At 46.7% G+C, this 14,131-nt stretch overlaps 1 protein-coding gene across 2 annotated transcripts in view; it reads right to left on the bottom strand.

Annotated features, from left to right (window-relative positions):
- hspa12b (heat shock protein 12B) overlaps positions 1-14,131 on the bottom strand; it is a 52,921-nt gene that overhangs the window by 5,962 nt on the left and 32,828 nt on the right. For both annotated transcript variants that reach the window (XM_042329398.1, XM_042329397.1), the window contains 2 exons: positions 13,619-13,705; positions 12,547-12,651 (listed from right to left, as the gene is read on the bottom strand). In XM_042329398.1, coding sequence (XP_042185332.1) covers positions 12,547-12,651; positions 13,619-13,705 — 192 coding nt within the window. The remainder of the gene's footprint in view (positions 1-12,546; positions 12,652-13,618; positions 13,706-14,131) is intronic.

Here is a 14,131-nt window from a genome sequence, read left to right as displayed (position 1 = left end):
GGCCTTGTAGAGTTCCTTCAGTGTCCCCTGCGGCTGCTCTCTGATCAGTTAGGTACTGTATAAGGTAAGGTATCTAAGGTGAGGTATCTAAGGTGGTAAGGTATCTAAATTTAGAAATCTATATTATTCAATTATTGCACCCACACTGCTCACGTGTGCCAATGCGAGTCTGCGTTGCCAAGGTCTAAAATAGAAGTCAGTTCTATTTCTGACGCAGATTGCGCTGCAAGTCCTGCCTCTCCCATCTCCTCATTGGTTTATAGAAGCAGGTACCCACGTGCCATCTCCTCATTGGTTATACCCACGTGGGTAACTGAAAGACTAAATAGGTCGGTGGCGGTAATGCACTTAATTTATGAAAGTTGCCAATCGCAATATAAAGTCAGAAGAAAAAGCCTGGAAGGAGGAGAGATGACTAGAAACGATTCGGTTGACCGTTTTATGTGTGGATTAATTCGTGGAATAGAGGACCTTGTGCATTTCAGGTAAAATAACAACTCAATGTTTATATCCCAGGACAAATTAGCTAGCAACAGCAAGCTAGCTAAATAGGACAAATTAGCTAGCAAGTGCAAACTAGCTAGCTAAATTGCCAAAATGTTTAATGCGTCTCGACCTGTCCCCAAATGAATATAATTAGTTCAGAGTTTGTTTTGATATTTTAACCTGCGTGTCGTGATTGCATTTGGTGTGGGGGGCAAAATACATTTATGCACAATGGCGCATGTGTGCAGTCGGATTGGGTTCCATGTAAGGTGGTGAGGTATCTAAGGTGGTGAGGTATCTAAGGTGGTGAGGTATCTATGGTGATGAGGTATCTAAGGTGAGGTATCTAAGGTGGTGAGGTATCTAAGGTGGTGAGGTATCTAAGGTGGTGAGGTATCTAAGGTGGTGAGGCATCTAAGGTGGTGAGGCATCTAAGGTGGTGAGGCATCTAAGGTGGTGAGGCATCTAAGGTGGTGAGGCATCTAAGGTGGTGGGGTATCTAAGGTGAGGCATCTGAGATGAGGCATCTAAGGCGGTGAGGTATCTAGAGTTGTGAGGTAACTAAGGTGGTGAGGTATCTAAGGTGAGGTATCTAAGGTTGTGAGGTAACTAAGGTGGTGAGGTATCTAAGGTGAGGTGTCCAAGGTGGTGAGGTATCTAAGGTGGTGAGGTGTCAATGGTGAGGTATCTAAGGTGGTGAGGTATCTGAGGTGCTGAGGTATCTAAGGTGCTGAGGTATCTAAGGTGGTGAGGTATCTAAGGTGTTGAGGTATCTGAGGTGAGTTATCTGAGGTGAGTTATCTGAGGTGAGTTATCTGAGGTGAGTTATCTGAGGTGAGGTTTCTGAGGTGAGGTTTCTAAGGTGCTGAGGTGAGGTTTCTGAGGTGAGGTATCTAAGGTGGTGAGTTGTCTAAGGTGAGGTATCTGAGGTGCTGAGGTATCTAAGGTGGTGAGGTATCTAAGGTGGTGAGGTATCTAAGGTGGTGAGGTATCTAAGGTGGTGAGGTATCTAAGGTAAGGTATCTAAGGTGGTGAGGTATCTAAGGTGGTGAGGTATCTAAGGTGGTGAGGTATCTAAGGTGGTGAGGTATCTAAGGTAAGGTATCTAAGGTGGTGAGGTATCTAAGGTGGTGAGGTACCTAAGGTGGTGAGGTATCTAAGGTGGTGAGGTATCTAAGGTGATGTAACAAATGTGGTGTGGTATCTAAGGTGGTGAGGTATCTAAGGTGAGGTATCTGAGGTGCTGAGGTATCTAAGGTGCTGAGGTATCTAAGGTGCTGAGGTATCTAAGGTGGTGAGGTATCTAAGGTGATGTAACAAATGTGGTGTGGTATCTAAGGTGGTGAGGTATCTATGGTGGTGAGGTATCTATGGTGGTGAGATATCTATGGTGGTGAGGTATCTATGGTGGTGAGGTATCTATGGTGGTGAGGTATCTATGGTGGTGAGGTATCTATGGTGGTGAGGTATCTAAGGTGGTGAGGTGTCAATGGTGAGGTGTCTAAGGTGGTTAGGTATCTAAGGTGCTGAGGTATCTAAGGTGGTGAGGTATCTAAGGTGTTGAGTTATCTGAGGTGGTGAGGTTTCTGAGGTGGTGAGGTTTCTGAGGTGGTGAGGTTTCTGAGGTGGTGAGGTTTCTGAGGTGGTGAGGTTTCTGAGGTGGTGAGGTTTCTGAGGTGGTGAGGTTTCTGAGGTGGTGAGGTTTCTATGGTGGTGAGGTTTCTATGGTGGTGAGGTATCTATGGTGGTGAGGTATCTATGGTGAGGTATCTAAGATGGTGAGTTGTCTAAGGTGAGGTATCTAAGGATGTGAGGTATCTACTTTGAGGTATCTAAGGTGTTGAGTTATCTGAGGTGAGTTATCTGAGGTGAGTTATCTGAGGTGAGGTTTCTGAGGTGAGGTTTCTGAGGTGAGGTTTCTGGAGGTGAGGTTTCTGAGGTGAGGTTTCTGTGGTGAGGTATCTAAGGTGGTGAGGTGTCAATGGTGAGGTATCTAAGGTGGTGAGTTGTCTAAGGTGAGGTATCTAAGGATGTGAGGTATCTACTTTGAGGTATCTGAGGTGGTGAGGTGTCTAAGGTGGTGAGGTGTCTAAGGTGGTGAGGTGTCTAAGGTGGTGAGGTATCTAAGGTGGTGAGGTATCTAAGGTGGTGAGGTATCTAAGGTGGTGAGGTATCTAAGGTGATGTAACAAATGTGGTGTGGTATCTAAGGTGGTGAGGTATCTATGGTGGTGAGGTATCTATGGTGGTGAGGTATCTATGGTGGTGAGGGTATCTATGGTGGTGAGGTATCTATGGTGGTGAGGTATCTATGGTGGTGAGGTATCTATGGTGGTGAGGTATCTATGGTGGTGAGGTATCTAAGGTGGTGAGGTGTCAATGGTGAGGTGTCTAAGGTGGTGAGGTATCTAAGGTGGTGAGTTGTCTAAGGTGAGGTATCTAAGGATGTGAGGTATCTACTTTGAGGTATCTGAGGTGGTGAGGTGTCTAAGGTGGTGAGGTATCTAAGGTGGTGAGGTATCTAAGGTGCTGAGGTATCTAAGGTGCTGAGGTATCTAAGGTGCTGAGGTATCTAAGGTGCTGAGGTATCTAAGGTGCTGAGGTATCTAAGGTGGTGAGGTATCTAAGGTGGTGAGGTATCTAATGTGAGGGATCTAAGGTGTTGAGGTATCTGAGGTGAGGTTTCTGAGGTGGTGAGGTTTCTGAGGTGATGAGGTTTCTGAGGTGGTGAGGTTTCTGAGGTGGTGAGGTTTCTGAGGTGGTGAGGTTTCTGAGGTGGTGAGGTTTCTGAGGTGGTGAGGTATCTAAGGTGGTGAGGTATCTAAGGTGGTGAGGTATCTAAGGTGGTGAGGTATCTAAGGTGGTGAGGTATCTAAGGTGATGTAACAAATGTGGTGTGGTATCTAAGGTGGTGAGGTATCTAAGGTGAGGTATCTGAGATGAGGCATCTAAGGCGGTGAGGTATCTAAGGTGGTGAGGTATCTGAGGTATCTAAGGTGAGTAATCCAAGGTGAGGTGTCCAAGGTGGTGAGGTATCTAAAGTGGTAGGTGACTAAGGTGGTGAGGTATCTGAGGTATCTAAGGTGAGGTGTCTAAGGTGGTGAGGTATCTAAGGTGATGAGGTATCTAAGGTGGTGAGGTGTCTAAGGTGGTGAGGTGTCTAAGGTGGTGAGGTGTCTAAGGTGGTGAGGTATCTAAGGTGGTGAGGTATCTAAGGTGGTGAGGTATCTAGTCTGGTGAGGTATCAAGTCTGGTGATGTATCTAAGGTGGTGAGGTATCTGAGGTGCCGAGGTATCTAAGGTGAGGTATCTAAGGGAGGTATCTAAGGTGAGGTATCTAAGGTGAGGTATCTAAGGTGAGGTATCTAAGGTGAGGTGTCTAATGTGGTGAGGTATCTAAGGTGGTGAGGTATCTAAGGGTGTGAGGTATCTATGGTGGTGAGGTATCTAAGGTGGTGAGGTGTCAATGGTGAGGTGTCTAAGGTGGTTAGGTATCTAAGGTGCTGAGGTATCTAAGGTGGTGAGGTATCTAAGGTGTTGAGTTATCTGAGGTGGTGAGGTTTCTGAGGTGGTGAGGTTTCTGAGGTGGTGAGGTTTCTGAGGTGGTGAGGTTTCTGAGGTGGTGAGGTTTCTGAGGTGGTGAGGTTTCTGAGGTGGTGAGGTTTCTGAGGTGGTGAGGTTTCTATGGTGGTGAGGTTTCTATGGTGGTGAGGTATCTATGGTGGTGAGGTATCTATGGTGAGGTATCTAAGATGGTGAGTTGTCTAAGGTGAGGTATCTAAGGATGTGAGGTATCTACTTTGAGGTATCTAAGGTGTTGAGTTATCTGAGGTGAGTTATCTGAGGTGAGTTATCTGAGGTGAGGTTTCTGAGGTGAGGTTTCTGAGGTGAGGTTTCTGAGGTGAGGTTTCTGAGGTGAGGTATCTATGGTGGTGAGATGTCAATGGTGAGGTATCTAAGGTGGTGAGTTGTCTAAGGTGAGGTATCTGAGGTGCTGAGGTATCTAAGGTGGTGAGGTATCTAAGGTGGTGAGGTATCTAAGGTGGTGAGGTATCTAAGGTGGTGAGGTATCTAAGGTGGTGAGGTATCTAAGGTGGTGAGGTATCTAAGGTGGTGAGGTATCTAAGGTGATGTAACAAATGTGGTGTGGTATCTAAGGTGGTGAGGTATCTATGGTGGTGAGGTATCTATGGTGGTGAGGTATCTATGGTGGTGAGGTATCTATGGTGGTGAGGTATCTATGGTGGTGAGGTATCTATGGTGGTGAGGTATCTATGGTGGTGAGGTATCTATGGTGGTGAGGTATCTAAGGTGGTGAGGTGTCAATGGTGAGGTGTCTAAGGTGGTGAGGTATCTAAGGTGGTGAGTTGTCTAAGGTGAGGTATCTAAGGATGTGAGGTATCTACTTTGAGGTATCTGAGGTGAGGTGTCTAAGGTGGTGAGGTATCTAAGGTGGTGAGGTATCTAAGGTGGTGAGGTATCTAAGGTGGTGAGGTATCTGAGGTGCTGAGGTATCTAAGGTGCTGAGGTATCTAAGGTGCTGAGGTATCTAAGGTGCTGAGGTATCTAAGGTGCTGAGGTATCTAAGGTGCTGAGGTATCTAAGGTGGTGAGGTATCTAATGTGAGGATCTAAGGTGTTGAGGTATCTGAGGTGGTGAGGTTTCTGAGGTGGTGAGGTTTCTGAGGTGGTGAGGTTTCTGAGGTGGTGAGGTTTGAGGTGGTGAGGTTTCTGAGGTGGTGAGGTTTCTGAGGTGGTGAGGTTTCTGAGGTGGTGAGGTATCTAAGGTGGTGAGGTATCTAAGGTGGTGAGGTATCTAAGGTGGTGAGGTATCTAAGGTGGTGAGGTATCTAAGGTGATGTAACAAACTTGGTGTGGTATCTAAGGTGGTGAGGTATCTAAGGTGAGGTATCTGAGATGAGGCATCTAAGGTTGTGAGGTAACTAAGGTGGTGAGGTTTCTAAGGTGGTGAGGTATCTGAGGTATCTAAGGTGAGTAATCCAAGGTGAGGTGTCCAAGGTGGTGAGGTATCTAAAGTGGTAGGTGACTAAGGTGGTGAGGTATCTGAGGTATCTAAGGTGAGGTGTCTAAGGTGGTGAGGTATCTAAGGTGGTGAGGTGTCTAAGTTGGTGAGGTGTCTAAGGTGGTGAGGTGTCTAAGGTGGTGAGGTGTCTAAGGTGGTGAGGTGTCTAAGGTGGTGAGGTATCTAAGGTGGTGAGGTATCTAGTCTGGTGAGGTATCAAGTCTGGTGATGTATCTAAGGTGGTGAGGTATCTGAGGTGCCGAGGTATCTAAGGTGAGGTATCTAAGGTGAGGTATCTAAGGTGAGGTATCTAAGGTGAGGTATCTAAGGTGAGGTATCTAAGGTGAGGTGTCTAATGTGGTGAGGTATCTAAGGTGGTGAGGTATCTAAGGGTGTGAGGTATCTAAGGGTGTGAGGTATCTAAGGGTGTGAGGTATCTAAGGTGGTGAGGTATCTGAGCTGGTGAGGTATCTAAGGTGGTGAGGTATCTAAGGTTGTGAGGTATCTAAGGTTGTGAGGTATCTAAGGTGGTGAGGTATCTAAGGTGTTGAGTTATCTGAAGTGAGGTTTCTGAGGTGAGGTTTCTGAGGTGGTGAGATTTCTGAGGTGAGGTTTCTGAGGTGAGGTTTCTGACGTGAGCTTTCTGAGGTGGTGAGGTTTCTGAGGTGGTGAGCTTTCTGAGGTGGTGAGGTTTCTGAGGTGGTGAGGTTTCTGAGGTGGTGAGGTATCTAAGGTGGTGAGATATCTAAGGTGGTGAGGTATCTAAGGTGATGTAACAAATTTGGTGTGGTATCTAAGGTGGTGAGGTATCTAAGGTGAGGTATCTGAGATGAGGCATCTAAGGCGGTGAGGTATCTAAGGTTGTGAGGTATCTAAGGTTGTGAGGTAACTAAGGTGGTGAGGTTTCTAAGGTGGTGAGGTATCTGAGGTATCTAAGGTGAGTAATCTAAGGTGAGGTGTCCAAGGTGGTGAGGTATCTAAAGTGGTAGGTGACTAAGGTGGTGAGGTATCTGAGGTATCTAAGGTGAGGTGTCTAATGTGGTGAGGTATCTAAGGTGGTGAGGTATCTGAGGTGCCGAGGTATCTAAGGTGAGGTATCTAAGGTGAGGTATCTAAGGTGAGGTGTCTAATGTGGTGAGGTATCTAAGGGTGTGAGGTATCTAAGGGTGTGAGGTATCTAAGGGTGTGAGGTATCTAAGGGTGTGAGGTATCTAAGGGTGTGAGGTATCTAAGGTGGTGAGGTATCTGAGCTGGTGAGGTATCTAAGGTGGTGAGGTATCTAAGGTTGTGAGGTATCTAAGGTTGTGAGGTATCTAAGGTGGTGAGGTATCTAAGGTGGTGAGGTATCTAAGGTGTTGAGTTATCTGAGGTGAGGTTTCTGAGGTGGTGAGGTTTCTGAGGTGGTGAGGTTTCTGAGGTGGTGAGGTTTCTGATTTGGTGAGGTTTCTGAGGTGGTGAGGTTTCTGAGGTGGTGAGGTTTCTGAGGTGGTGAGGTTTCTGAGGTGAGGTATCTAAGGTGGTGAGGTGTCAATGGTGAGGTATCTAAGGTGGTGAGGTATCTGAGGTGCTGAGGTATCTAAGGTGCTGAGGTATCTAAGGTGGTGAGGTATCTAAGGTGTTGAGGTATCTGAGGTGAGTTATCTGAGGTGAGTTATCTGAGGTGAGGTTTCTGAGGTGAGGTTTCTGAGGTGAGGTTTCTGAGGTGAGGTTTCTGAGGTGAGGTTTCTGAGGTGAGGTTTCTGAGGTGAGGTTTCTGAGGTGAGGTTTCTGAGGTGAGGTTTCTGAGGTGAGGTTTCTGAGGTGAGGTTTCTGAGGTGAGGTATCTAAGGTGGTGAGTTGTCTAAGGTGAGGTATCTGAGGTGCTGAGGTATCTAAGGTAGTGAGGTATCTAAGGTGGTGAGGTATCTAAGGTGGTGAGGTATCTAAGGTGGTGAGGTATCTAAGGTAAGGTATCTAAGGTGGTGAGGTATCTAAGGTGGTGAGGTATCTAAGGTGGTGAGGTATCTAAGGTGATGTAACAAATGTGGTGTGGTATCTAAGGTGGTGAGGTATCTAAGGTGAGGTATCTGAGGTGCTGAGGTATCTAAGGTGCTGAGGTATCTAAGGTGCTGAGGTATCTAAGGTGCTGAGGTATCTAAGGTGGTGAGGTATCTAAGGTGAGGTATCTAAGGATGTGAGGTATCTGAGGTGGTGAGGTTTCTGAGGTGGTGAGGTTTCTGAGGTGGTGAGGTTTCTGAGGTGGTGAGGTTTCTGAGGTGGTGAGGTTTCTGAGGTGGTGAGGTTTCTATGGTGGTGAGGTTTCTATGGTGGTGAGGTATCTATGGTGGTGAGGTATCTATGGTGAGGTATCTAAGGATGTGAGGTATCTACTTTGAGGTATCTAAGGTGTTGAGTTATCTGAGGTGAGTTATCTGAGGTGAGGTTTCTGGGGTGAGGTTTCTGAGGTGAGGTTTCTGAGGTGAGGTTTCTGAGGTGAGGTTTCTGAGGTGAGGTTTCTGAGGTGAGGTTTCTGAGGTGAGGTTTCTGTGGTGAGGTATCTAAGGTGCTGAGGTATCTAAGGTGCTGAGGTATCTAAGGTGGTGAGGTATCTAAGGTGAGGTATCTAAGGATGTGAGGTATCTACTTTGAGGTATCTGAGTATGGTGAGGTGTCTAAGGTGGTGAGGTGTCTAAGGTGGTGAGGTGTCTAAGGTGGTGAGGTGTCTAAGGTGGTGAGGTATCTAAGGTGGTGAGGTGTCTAAGGTGGTGAGGTATCTAAGGTGGTGAGGTATCTAAGGTGATGTAACAAATGTGGTGTGGTATCTAAGGTGGTGAGGTATCTATGGTGGTGAGGTATCTATGGTGGTGAGGTATCTATGGTGGTGAGGTATCTATGGTGGTGAGGTATCTATGGTGGTGAGGTATCTAAGGTGGTGAGGTATCTAAGGTGAGGTATCTAAGGTGGTGAGTTGTCTAAGGTGAGGTATCTAAGGATGTGAGGTATCTACTTTGAGGTATCTGAGGTGGTGAGGTGTCTAAGGTGGTGAGGTATCTAAGGTGGTGAGGTATCTAAGGTGGTGAGGTATCTAAGGTGGTGAGGTATCTAAGGTGGTGAGGTATCTATGGTGGTGAGGTATCTATGGTGGTGAGGTATCTATGGTGGTGAGGTATCTATGGTGGTGAGGTATCTATGGTGGTGAGGTATCTATGGTGGTGAGGTATCTATGGTGGTGAGGTATCTATGGTGGTGAGGTATCTATGGTGGTGAGGTATCTAAGGTGGTGAGGTGTCAATGGTGAGGTGTCTAAGGTGGTGAGGTATCTAAGGTGGTGAGTTGTCTAAGGTGAGGTATCTAAGGATGTGAGGTATCTACTTTGAGGTATCTGAGGTGGTGAGGTGTCTAAGGTGGTGAGGTATCTAAGGTGGTGAGGTATCTAAGGTGGTGAGGTATCTAAGGTGGTGAGGTATCTAAGGTGATGTAACAAATGTGGTGTGGTATCTAAGGTGGTGAGGTATCTATGGTGGTGAGGTATCTATGGTGGTGAGGTATCTATGGTGGTGAGGTATCTATGGTGGTGAGGTATCTATGGTGGTGAGGTATCTATGGTGGTGAGGAATCTATGGTGGTGAGGAATCTATGGTGGTGAGGAATCTATGGTGGTGAGGTATCTATGGTGGTGAGGTATCTAAGGATGTGAGGTATCTACTTTGAGGTATCTAAGGTGGTGAGGTATCTAAGGTGGTGAGGTATCTAAGGTGGTGGGGTATCGAAGGTGAGGCATCTGAGATGAGGCATCTAAGGCGGTGAGGTATCTAAGGTTGTGAGGTAACTAAGGTGGTGAGGTATCTGAGGTATCTAAGGTGAGATATCTAAGGTGAGATGTCCAAGGTGGTGAGGTGTCTAAAGTGGTAGGTGACTAAGGTGGTGAGGTATCTGAGGTATCTAAGGTGAGGTGTCTAAGGTGGTGAGGTTTCTAAGGTGGTGAGGTATCTAAGGTGGTGAGGTATCTAAGGTGGTGAGGTATCTGAGGTGCTGAGGTATCTAAGGTGCTGAGGTATCTAAGGTGCTGAGGTATCTAAGGTGCTGAGGTATCTAAGGTGCTGAGGTATATAATGTGAGGATCTAAGGTGTTGAGGTATCTGAGGTGGTGAGGTTTCTGAGGTGGTGAGGTTTCTGAGGTGGTGAGGTTTCTGAGGTGGTGAGGTTTCTGAGGTGGTGAGGTTTCTGAGGTGGTGAGGTATCTAAGGTGGTGAGGTGTCAATGGTGAGGTATCTAAGGTGGTGAGGTATCTAAGGTGGTGAGGTATCTAAGGTGGTGAGGTATCTAAGGTGATGTAACAAATGTGGTGTGGTATCTAAGGTGGTGAGGTATCTAAGGTGAGGTATCTGAGATGAGGCATCTAAGGCGGTGAGGTATCTAAGGTTGTGAGGTAACTAAGGTGGTGAGGTTTCTAAGGTGGTGAGGTATCTGAGGTATCTAAGGTGAGATATCTAAGGTGAGGTGTCCAAGGTGGTGAGGTATCTAAAGTGGTAGGTGACTAAGGTGGTGAGGTATCTGAGGTATCTAAGGTGAGGTGTCTAAGGTGGTGAGGTATCTAAGGTGGTGAGGTGTCTAAGTTGGTGAGGTGTCTAAGGTGGTGAGGTGTCTAAGGTGGTGAGGTATCTAAGGTGGTGAGGTATCTAGTCTGGTGAGGTATCAAGTCTGGTGATGTATCTAAGGTGGTGAGGTATCTGAGGTGCCGAGGTATCTAAGGTGAGGTATCTAAGGTGAGCTATCTAAGGTGAGGTATCTAAGGTGAGGTATCTAAGGTGAGGTGTCTAATGTGGTGAGGTATCTAAGGTGGTGAGGTATCTAAGGGTGTGAGGTATCTAAGGTGGTGAGGTATCTAAGGTGGTGAGGTAGCTAAGGTGGTGAGGTATCTGAGCTGGTGAGGTATCTAAGGTGGTGAGGTATCTAAGGTTGTGAGGTATCTAAGGTGGTGAGGTATCTAAGGTGTTGAGTTATCTGAGGTGAGGTTTCTGGGGTGAGGTTTCTGAGGTGGTGAGATTTCTGAGGTGAGGTTTCTGAGGTGAGGTTTCTGAGGTGGTGAGGTTTCTGAGGTGGTGAGGTTTCTGAGGTGGTGAGGTTTCTGAGGTGGTGAGGTTTCTGAGGTTTCTGAGGTGGTGAGGTATCTAAGGTGGTGAGGTATCTAAGGTGGTGAGGTATCTAAGGTGGTGAGGTATCTAAGGTGGCGAGGTATCTAAGGTGATGTAACAAATGTGGTGTGGTATCTAAGGTGGTGAGGTATCTAAGGTGAGGTATCTGAGATGAGGCATCTAAGGCGGTGAGGTATCTAAGGTTGTGAGGTAACTAAGGTGGTGAGGTTTCTAAGGTGGTGAGGTATCTGAGGTATCTAAGGTGAGTAATCTAAGGTGAGGTGTCCAAGGTGGTGAGGTATCTAAAGTGGTAGGTGACTAAGGTGGTGAGGTATCTGAGGTATCTAAGGTGAGGTGTCTAAGGTGGTGAGGTGTCTAAGGTGGTGAGGTGTCTAAGTTGGTGAGGTGTCTAAGGTGGTGAGGTATCTAGTCTGGTGAGGTATCAAGTCTGGTGAGGTATCTAAGGTGGTGAGGTATCTAAGGTGGTGAGGTATCTAAGGTGGTGAGGTATCTAAGGTGGTGAGGTATCTGAGGTGCCGAGGTATCTAAGGTGAGGTATCTAAGGTGAGGTGTCTAATGTGGTGAGGTATCTAAGGTGGTGAGGTATCTGAGGTGCCGAGGTATCTAAGGTGAGGTATCTAAGGTGAGGTGTCTAATGTGGTGAGGTATCTTAGGTGGTGAGGTATCTAAGGTGGTGAGGTATCTAAGGGTGTGAGGTATCTAAGGGTGTGAGGTATCTAAGGTGGTGAGGTATCTAAGGTGGTGAGGTATCTGAGCTGGTGAGGTATCTAAGGTGGTGAGGTATCTAAGGTGAGGTATCTACGGTTGTGAGGTATCTAAGGTTGTGAGGTATCTAAGGTGGTGAGGTATCTAAGGTGTTGAGTTATCTGAGGTGAGGTTTCTGAGGTGGTGAGGTTTCTGAGGTGGTGAGGTTTCTGAGGTGGTGAGGTTTCTGAGGTGGTGAGGTTTCTGATTTGGTGAGGTTTCTGAGGTGGTGAGGTTTCTGAGGTGGTGAGGTTTCTGAGGTGGTGAGGTTTCTGAGGTGAGGTATCTAAGGTGGTGAGGTGTCAATGGTGAGGTATCTAAGCTGGTGAGTTGTCAAGGTGAGGTATCTAAGGATGTGAGGTATCTACTTTGAGGTATCTGAGGTGGTGAGGTGTCTAAGGTGGTGAGGTATCTAAGGTGATGTAACAAATGTGGTGTGGTATCTATCTGGTGAGATATCTAAGGTGAGGCGTCTAAGGTGGTGAGGTATCTAAGGTGAGATATCTAAGGTGAGGTGTCTAAGGTGGTGAAGTGTCTAAGGTGGTGAGGTGTCTAAGGTGGTGAGGTATCTAGTCTGGTGAGGTATCAAGTCTGGTGAGGTATCTAAGGTGGTGAGGTATCTAAGGTGGTGAGGTATCTGAGGTATCTAAGGTGAGGTATCTAAGTTGAGGTGTCTAAGGTGGTGAGGTATCTGAGGTGTCTAAGGTGGTGAGGTGTCTAAGGTGGTGAGGTGTCTAAGGTGGTGAGGTATCTAAGGTGGTGAGGTATCTAAGGTGGTGAGGTATCTAAGGTGGTGAGGTATCTAAGGTGGTGAGGTGTCTAAGGTGGTGAGGTGTCTAAGGTGGTGAGGTATCTAAGGTGGTGAGGTATCTAAGGTGGTGAGGTATCTAAGGGTGTGAGGTATCTAAGGGTGTGAGGTATCTAAGGGTGTGAGGTATCTAAGGTGGTGAGGTATCTGAGCTGGTGAGGTATCTAAGGTGAGGTATCTAAGGTGGTGAGGTATCTAAGGTGGTGAGGTATCTAAGGTGGTGAGGTATCTGAGCTGGTGAGGTATCTAAGGTTGTGAGGTATCTAAGGTTGTGAGGTATCTGAGGTGAGGTATCTGAGGTGAGGTATCTAAGGAGGTGAGGTATCTGAGGTGAGGTATCTAAGGTTGTTACCTGAGACCTTGTAGAGTTCCTTAAGTGTCCCCTGTGGCTGCTCTATCTGGTGAACTGTCAGGTCTACTGTTCCTCCTCCACAGTCTGCCACTATGTACCGGTCACCTGGTGAGATAACACACACACACACACACACACGCACACGCACACACACACCATGAAAGATCAGTGTCTTTTGAGTGTAAATTTCAATCATTCACCACTCAATCTTGAATTCTTTTTTTTGTGTCTCCTGGAGTTTAAGAAAGTATATATTTTTTAATAGAGCTCCTTTTCTTACGATGCAGTGGTTTAATCTGTCAGTCTATCAGTATGTGTGTGTGTGTATTTGACAGTGTGTGTTTTCTCTCTGATGGAGCTCTGAGTATACCATGAGAGTTTGTTATGAGTCGATCTCCCAAGCATAAACAGCTCCCAGGTATTACAATAGCTGAGATTGCGTGTGTATGTTTGTTTATGTTTGTGATAGCTATAGAGATAAGGCTGGACCTCTGTGTTTATTGCTATAGAGTGAGGGAGAAAGGGAGGAAAGAGAGGAGGGACAGAAAGGGAGGAGGAAATAGGGAGAAAAGAGAGGAGGAAAGAGAGGAGGAAAAGAGGGAAGAAAGAGAGGGAGGAAAGAGAGGAGGAAAAGAGGGAAGAAAGAGAAGATTTGGTGAAAAGGGTGAGTAATTCAGTAGGAATTGGGAGGAGAGGAGAGAAAGGAAGAGGGGTGAGAGAGAGAGAGAGAGAGAGAGTTTATTTACAGTAGAGTTATAGAGGAGAGTCTCAGGGGCCAAACCCTTCCTGGCCATGGTGTGTGCCTGTGCTTGCAGGCGTGTGTGTGTCAGGAAGGGAGGGAGGGTAGTAGGGGTCAGAGAGGGCGCGTGGCTCTCCAGACCCCTGTCATGGCTCAGTGAGAAGAGAGATGGGGTGAGGGACCGGTTTTGGGATTTTTTTTGGCCGCATTGGGGAGTTGAAGAGTTGATTATTTTGACCCTGGACCTCAAAGCCTTTCTCACTGTCTACCCCCTTATATCCGTCTGTGTTCTGTCTATCTGACTGTGTGCACGCTAGTATGTGTGTGACTAACCAGTCTGCATCTCTGACCAGAGTTCTCCAGTCCCTCTCTCCACCAGGAAAGTTCTGCTGTGTCTCGCTTTCCTCAGCTGCTCACGCGCTGCACACACACACACACACACACACACACACACACACACACACACACACACACACACACACACACACACACACACACAGACAACACACACACAAGATACAGACAACATTTTAACAACCATACAATAACATTCAAACAAACAACCTACAACATACAAAAAAAACAGACGACATAAAAATAAAAAACCTCCCAACCCACAGTTAGAACAGACACAGAGTACAAGTTAATGTGACGTAACCAACCCACAGTTAGAACAGACACAGAGTACATGTTAATGTGACGTAACCAACCCACAGTTAGAACAGACACAGAGTACATGTTAATGTACCGCAACCAACCCACAGTTAGAACAGACACAGAGTACATGTTAATGTAACGTAACCAACCCACAGTTAGAACAGACACAGAGTACATGTTAATGTGACG

Source organism: Oncorhynchus tshawytscha, linkage group LG10 (assembly GCF_018296145.1).
Source record: "Oncorhynchus tshawytscha isolate Ot180627B linkage group LG10, Otsh_v2.0, whole genome shotgun sequence".
Lineage (NCBI taxonomy): Eukaryota > Metazoa > Chordata > Actinopteri > Salmoniformes > Salmonidae > Oncorhynchus > Oncorhynchus tshawytscha.
The sequence above is the reverse complement of the archived record's forward strand: the minus strand, read 5'-3'. Positions and strand labels throughout refer to the sequence as shown.